At 50.1% G+C, this 7704-nt stretch overlaps 1 protein-coding gene across 2 annotated transcripts in view; it reads right to left on the bottom strand.

The window, feature by feature from the left end:
• Sik3 (SIK family kinase 3) overlaps nt 1–7704 on the bottom strand; it is a 204429-nt gene that overhangs the window by 3160 nt on the left and 193565 nt on the right. For both annotated transcript variants that reach the window (XM_021173280.2, XM_021173281.2), the window contains 3 exons: nt 1794–1957; nt 1044–1176; nt 143–310 (listed from right to left, as the gene is read on the bottom strand). In XM_021173280.2, the coding sequence (XP_021028939.1) occupies nt 156–310; nt 1044–1176; nt 1794–1957 (452 nt within the window). In that variant the 3' untranslated portion in view covers nt 143–155. The remainder of the gene's footprint in view (nt 1–142; nt 311–1043; nt 1177–1793; nt 1958–7704) is intronic.

The raw sequence follows: 7704 nt of genomic DNA, 5'->3' as shown, positions 1-7704 counted from the left end.
GAAAAAAAAAAAAAAAAAAAAAAAAAAAAAAAAAAAAAAAAAAAAAAGAGTGTCGCTCAAGTTTAGGAATGAACACATTGAGGCTATGAGGGGCTGGCACTGGGCCCCAGGGCTGCCTGGGCCTGAGCAGGGTGGCACTCACTTTCCATATCCTGCTACACGCCGGCCTGCTCCATGCTGAAGGAGACCTCTGGGTGCTTGTGGCTGAGCATGATGTCTGTAACACACGTAGCTGGATAGCGAGAGGAGTTGAGATGCTGGCTGCCATCACCCAGGCCTGGATGCTCATGGCCCAGGCTCACCCCACATTCTGCAAGACCAAAAAGAACATGTGAGGTGGAGGTGGGGGGAGCAAGTGGGACAGGAGAGAGGAGGCTGAGGAGGTGCTTGTCTAGCAACCCAGCCTGAGTCCAGCTCTGACTCAGGCCACAGCAGGCCCTTCAGATGTTAGGGACCCTTCCTGACCACCTGCCCCTTCCTTTTGCCACCCTCATGAGCAATTGACATATGGGGGGTGAAGATGAAAAACCCTTCAAGAGCCTTTTCTTGTGGTTGGGGGGGGGGGCAGAATAACTGTAGTGAGTGCTATAGGAGCCGGCCAGGCCACTTTTTCTTGAGCATCACACTAATAAACACTACCCTCAGGATCAGGAGGCCAGCATCCTCAGGACCCAAGCCAGGACATGGGCACTACTCTCTTGATGTCCTCACAGATGAGGACTTAGGATGAAGACTTCCTAGGCTTTGCCTGTAGACCTTAGAAAGGGTGGACCTGTTTGTCACCAGGCTCTATCTATGGTCTCCCACCCTGGCTCTACAAAGACATAGGAATAAATGTTCTACAAGGATATGAAGCCCTCTAAGGAGAAGCTGAAAGAGAGCTATTGTTGAAGGTGCATCCTGCTTCAGCACTGAACTTGGACTGTGATGTCTCTGTGCTGACAGAAGCCAGAGCCCCTAACATGTGCACAAGTGTGTAGCACCTCAGCCAGTGAACAATTCCCACAGAAGACTGCCCGGGGTGCCCATGGGCAAGGCCTTACCTTCATCTTCCTCATCCTGAAGCTGTTGGCTGCCCATGAGTGAAGACTGACTAAGAACTGCATCTGACATCCGGGCAGAGCTCAGCGCCTTGCCTGCCACCAGGCTCATTCCTGGCAAGGTATCCAGCTGTACCTGTAGAGAGGAACCAGCAGCAATGAGTGCCAGACAGTGTGTCACTCTCAGAGGACCCCCCGTCCCTCCCCAGCCCATCCATAGACAGTGAGGTCTAACAGTTCTGTTCTCAAGTGCCCATGTAACATGGTGACTGCTGTGTGTGTGAAGTGTAACTGTTATTTACGGCAGAACTAAATCTCTAATTTTGTGTAACTTTAACACATTTACATTTGAACAGCCACAGATGGCTGCCTGATGGCATACAGGTGCTACCATGGCTGGGTGTGTCCCAGTTGACAAGACTTACTCTGACAGGTCAACTCTTAAGAAAGCCAAAGACAGCAAAACAGTTGCCAGGAATGGACCAAAAATTGAGGGTTCATATATTGAAGCCTGGATTTAGATTTCTGGGAGAGGTCAAGACCCTGGATGTCAGATCATTTGATTCCTAAGTCTAACATATGGATGCAAGACTCTCCTGTTAATGCTAGTCTGTTATGGGCAGTCAAAGAAAAAAAAAAAAGGTCTCCGCAGCTTGCAGAGGGCTGGACTGAAGAGATGGCAGAAGGGGACACTCTGCTTTCAGGTTGAGAGGGCACCATCCCACCTCTAAGCAGCAGGAGGGGCCAACATACATAAGCATCGTCGCTGTTCTGGATCGTGTGGTGTCTCTGGAGGGTCCGGGACCTGAGGTGCTCACTGACTAAGGGCCGTACTGGGTACCCAAGGCCGTTGTGATCCGGCAGCTCCATTGCTTGTCCAGGAGAACTTCTTTCCAGGCAGTTCCCTAGGACAGACTCTAGGAGACAGAGCAAGAGAAGCAGGGTGAGCAGGCCCAGAGCTTCTCCGGGTGACAGGTGACGCCAACTCCCATGTAGCCCCTTGTAAGACACAATGAGTGAGAGGGGAGGGACCACATTTGCCCAACTGCCAATGCTCAGTCAGCTGGCATGGGTGTCAGAGGAGCTGGGGCCAGCCTAACAACATCAAGTCCTACAGCAAAGAGGGGTTTAAGACACTCCTTACCCTAGAAGGAAAAATCCACCTATGGGGTGTGAGCTGGGCCACACCCATCTTCTTCTTTCCCCATCACTCTGCTGGCTTAGCTTGTGCTCAGCTCCTGAATGAGCTCATGGAGAGCTCTAGAGATGAGGGGCTTCTGGCCTGTATCCATGGCCTTGGCCTCTGCCTTAGTGCCATCCCAGGTCTCTCCCATTGTCCCACGGCCACTGCTGGTGCTGCCTATGGCTCCTTCACCTTTCATAAGTGCTTGCACACAGCTGTGCCTGACTTCACTCCCCATACCTATTTTGACATCATCTAGGTCCATGGCTTCAGCCACACTGCTCATGTATATAAAAATACTGTAGTGGATGGAATGAGCGAGATGTTCAGTGGAGAGAGGCACTTGTCATTAGGCTTGATGATCTGAGTTGTATCCTCAGAACCCGCCTAGTAAGAGAAATGATCACACACACACACACACACACACACACACACACACACACTCATACATATGTGCACACACACACACACACACACACACACTCACACATACACTAAATGTAAACGGAATTACTGAAATCCTTTTTTTTTTGGTTCCAGATCCATAGATCCAACTTTTTTCTTGGTTATCTTACTAGTATGTAACACTTACGTTAAATTTCAAACTCATTAACTTCCCCAGAAGCCTGCTACTCCTTTAAGAGCCCTTGTTTGGCACCGCCTCCCTTCCCCCAATTTTGAGGTGTAAGTTCCTGGAGTCATGCTTAATTACTTCTTCCTGGCCCCACAGTGGCTCTAAGTCTAAAGAGTCAGCTCATTCAGTGGTGGACACCTCAGCCCCCAGACTGCCTGCTTCCAGTCAAGGGCCATTATCTCTTGCCTAGATCATTTTCTAACCACCCCTAGTTACTTCCCTATAAAGGCTACACTTTAAAAAATCCTGTTCCTACTTTTAAAATATATGCATGTGTGTGCATGTCACAGTACATGCAAATGAGTCTATGTGTACACATGTGGTATATGTGGTGCATGTGTTGTATGTATGTAGTGCTCCGTTTCCATCCCTTGTTCAGAGATTGAAAACATTTAAACAATTGTTAGCTGTGTACAGGGGTACACACGAGCTATGGCATGTATGTGGAGCTATGGCATGTATGTGGAGGTGAAGGACAACTTTTAGGAGTTGGCTTTCTCTTCCCTTTCTAAGGCTCAAACTCAGGTCATCGGGGGTTTACTGCTCTGCCACCTCTGACCTTGGGCAGAGACTTTAAGGCCTGTGATCAATCAGGAGCAGGTGGCAAGTGCTTCTCTTCACTAACAGCATAGTCCTGAATCTTGATATTTCCACCCCACTCCCTCTTCCAGACCAGCACTCTCCCCCCATGTGTTTTCCTGTCTGTTAAGTTCTCTTTCTCCCCTTTTGGATTTTTTTTTTAGACCTGAAAATGAGGTTTCTCCAAATCTAAGCTCCCACTCAGGCTTTTCAAAGGTCTTGTGGGCTCCACTTCCCTTCTGTGCCCTCCTGTCTGCTTTCCTGAGTGATGTTCCCAGGCTTCAGGTCACAAGAGGCTATCACTTGGCAAGTGAGGTGACCAGCTTTCCCGAGTGCCCAGCTGAGGGCTCACTTCTCTGTCAGGTGGAGGTGGCAAAGGTGCTACAGGCACCACCTGGGTGGGAAGACTCAGCTTGATTCTTGCTTCATTGCTTCCTGAGGAGGGGGAAGGGAACTTGAGCAAGGTGGCTGATCTTTCTGGAGCCTACCCCACAGGCTGCTGATAGACAGAGCAGGACAATAAACAAGTAAGTTACCCAATTTTTAGTTACCAGGGTAGCAGCCTTTGGTCTGAAAGAAGCAAATGAGATTATAAACCAGATCCAGGGCTGAGGTCACAGCTCAGCAGTGGAAATGTTTGCCTAGAGAGTGTAGGACCCTGTGTTTGAGCCTTAAGCATCACAAGACCCCTGCAGTAGAGGAAAATGAAGTGTCTTCCACTCAGAAGCTGTGCTGGGAAGGGCTAGAGAGGGACCTGGGAAGGGTTAGAGAGGGCCCTGTGAGGGGTTAGAGAGGGCCCTGTGAGGATCTTGGCTGTTGCCCAAAGGCTCCCATGTTGAGACTTGGTCATCAGTATGTGGCACTAAGAAGATATAATGGAACTTTTAGGAGGCAAAGCTCGATCAAGGGAAGTTAGGTTGGGGCCGCTGAGATGATTCAGCCATAAAGGCATCTGCCATCAAGTCTGATGACCTGAGTTCAATCCCTAGGGCCCATAGGTGGGAGACGAGAACTGACTCCCCTCAACTGTCCTGAGCTGTGCGAGTGTGTGCACACACGCACACGCGCGCACACAAACACATACACACACACACACACACCCTCCCTCCCTCCCTCCTTCTCCCTCTTGGGAGTGACAGGATGGCTCAGTGAGTAAAGGTGCTTATCCTAAGCCTGAGTTTCATCCCTGGGACCAACAGAGTAGAAGGAAAGAACAGAACAGAACCCACTTATCCCCACTACACAAAATAAATATAAATGAGAAAAATTTTAGAAGAAAATAAGTTAGGACACTGGGATATGCCCTGGACTGGAATTTGGGAGCTGGGTCCTCAATGGCTTCCTTTCCTGTTTCCCAGTCAGAATAAGGGGCTTTGTCCAACATGGCTCCAAAGCAACAAGGACAAATTATGAGCTGAGAACGCTGACACCATGAGCCAGGACAAACCTTTCCTCCTCCTAAGTTGATTTTCTTGGGTAGTTTGTTCCAGTGACAGGAAGCTAACATGGGGATAAAGGAAAGAACACAGGGGCCAAGAATGAGGGTCGCTGGAGGCAGGTTCCACGTTATCACCAAAGTACACAAAGCCTGACGGCCAGGCAGTCTCCCCTTACCCTTAATGTCCCTTATCTGACAGGAAAGGGCTGTTCCAGGGCTCCAAAAGCCTGACACCAGTGGAAGGTCTGTGATAAGCACTGAGGGCTCCGTAGGTAAACGAGTCAGACCAGGAAGGGTGCTGAGTCTGGGACTCAAAGTCCTTAGCTGAGCCCTGCTGACCAGTGGCTGGCTGTAAAGACTAACCCACTGACCAGGGAACTAGAACCTTTGGCACCCTTTAGGCCATTTTAGGAGTAAGAGAACAGCCAGGCTTACAGAAGGATCTATAAATAATACAGGGACTCTGTCTTCCAAGAACCCAGAGGGTACAGAGGGGAGAGTAACTACCCAAACAAGTAAGGGACAAAATGCACAATGAGAATCCAAGGCACACCCCACACCCTGGGGGACTCTGGGCCAGCTTGCGTAACTGTGCAATCTGTCAATGTTGACTCATCCTTATTCATTTACTGGGTTTTAAGAGTAAATGAGAAACAGCATGTTTGCCCACCCCTCTTAGAGGCTCTAAGGGCTACTGTCTTAACCCCAGCAAGGCTGTCAGCACTTTATCCCTTACAAGGCTGGAAGCTGACTGGGCTCAAAGAAGAGGATGTGGTTTTCTATCTGAGTTTAAGGTGGTAATCTCAACTGACTGTGCAGTAGTATTCATTTACTTGCAGAGTCAAAAGCCTTAAGCTCCTGCAATACTGCAGGAGGGCATTTCTGGCACAGTAGGTGCTCAGTGCTCTGCCCAGTCTGGCTTCCTACTGGCTGGTGGCAAACAGCTTTATAGGGAACAGGAAAGCACAGACTCGGTCGGGTAATGGGGCATCTAAGTTTCCTAGACTAACATTGGTAAGCTTTACCCATTCACCCTTCAGAAATGCCAATAAACGCAGAGTTCTGCTCTTGTGAACTGTAGCACATATTCCACGCCACTTCTGATACAGCTCTTCTTCCTGAAGACAGGCCCTTTGGCTTTCCACATTCCCGCAGCACCCGTGACCCTGGCTCACTAACTTGTACTCAGCTGCCCTCCCATGGAGTGATAGGTTACGCCAAGAGACGCCTATTTGATGGCAGGGCACCAAGAACCATCAAGGCCCTCTGTCGAAACAGGGAGACATGGGTGCGGGTTCTGCGGTCGCCTGCAGTGCGGCACACTGTTAGAACCATTTCTTCACAAAACCCATGGCAAATGGCCTGTGAAGTTTCTCTCTCATCATGGAGTGTGTGTGATGTATGTGAGGGCGTGTGGAGGTCAGGTGAATTGGGGGCTACTTCTCTTCCTCCACCATTACAAGCTGTCAGGCTTGTGTGGCCAGTGCTTCACCCACTGCCCTCTCCCCAGCCCATTCTGGAATTTCTTTCCAGAACTGAAAACACAGGTGTGGTGCATAAGCCTGGAACCCCGCCTGGCACGTGGACAGCTGATTAGGAGATCATGAGTTTAAGGCCAGCCTGGGTTATGCAGTGAGACCCTGTCTTTTAAAAGAGGGGAGAGGGAGGGGGGAGAGGAAAAGGACAACTGAAGGCTTCACAGGCATGTCAGGTCAGGCCAGGGCAGCTCCTACCAAAATGGTACCTTGACACACACTTCCCAGGGTGGGTGTGAAAAGGAACCGATGTCTTGAGTCAGAGCGCCAAGTATAGAGTAGGAGTTTATTTAGCTTGGCACCCCTCATTGCCAGAATAAACGGAAGTGTGCTTACCTAGTAGGCTCCAAGGCAACCTGTGCTAGCCTAAGGACAGTGGGGCACCTCCACAAAGAATCACTTAACACACAGACCTCTGGCCCCAAGGGGATCTGGATTAAAGGCAGCAGCATGCACTGGGTTTCACTAATGCATCTCTGCCTCCAGTGCATGGCTTCTCTGTTCTGGGACCCACACTCATATCACTGGATATATGGGGCTTTGCTAAGGGTAATTGTGCCCATGGTTCCCAAAGCCACACTGCAAAGGCAGATGTCAGAAAGGAGGGCGATTCATCTCTGCAGGAGATCAGCAAGCATGGCAGGAAGGAAGGTGAAACTTCTAGAAAACCTCCGTCAAAGGTCGGGGAGAAGGCGACTGACAAACAGGCCCCCAAAGGTTAAGAGTCACCCATAAAAACTGGGACTAAGGCTACGGAGGCAGGCGAGCTCTCAGTTGAAACCTGGAGGGTTATAAGCCTGCCTCGACGCTTCTAAGCCAACAAAATACGGGTCAGGGACAGAGGCAGTGATGGTAGTGCATAGGAGGAAGAAGAGGGGAGTAACAGAGGTTGGTTAGCTAGAAAAAGGAGGACAGATTTGATGAAGGACCTGTAACCACTAGTATTGACCTGAAATGAAGCCTCCGCCTGAGAAGAGAGGATCTGACGGGGACCAGCTGACAGCCTGCCAATTACTCTCAAGTTGTTCTACCTGCTGGAGAATGGAGGGAGCAGTGTGCCATGATTCTCACGACAGTTTGAAACTGGACCTAGGCAAAACTCTGAATCTTAGAAAACTTTTCCCTTAGCTGGGCAGTGGTTCTGCTTGCCTTTAATTCCAGCACTCAGGAGGCAGAGGCAGAGGCAGAGGAGGCAGAGGCAGAGGCAGAGGAGGCAGAGGCAGAGGCAGAGGCAGAGGCAGAGGCAGAGGCAGAGGCAGAGGCAGAGGCAGAGGCAGAGGCAGAGGCAGAGGCAG

This window comes from Mus caroli, chromosome 9 (genome assembly GCF_900094665.2).
Source record: "Mus caroli chromosome 9, CAROLI_EIJ_v1.1, whole genome shotgun sequence".
In the NCBI taxonomy this organism is placed as follows: Eukaryota; Metazoa; Chordata; class Mammalia; order Rodentia; family Muridae; genus Mus; species Mus caroli.
Note: the sequence above shows the minus strand (reverse complement) of the source record. Positions and strands in the feature narration are given on the sequence as shown.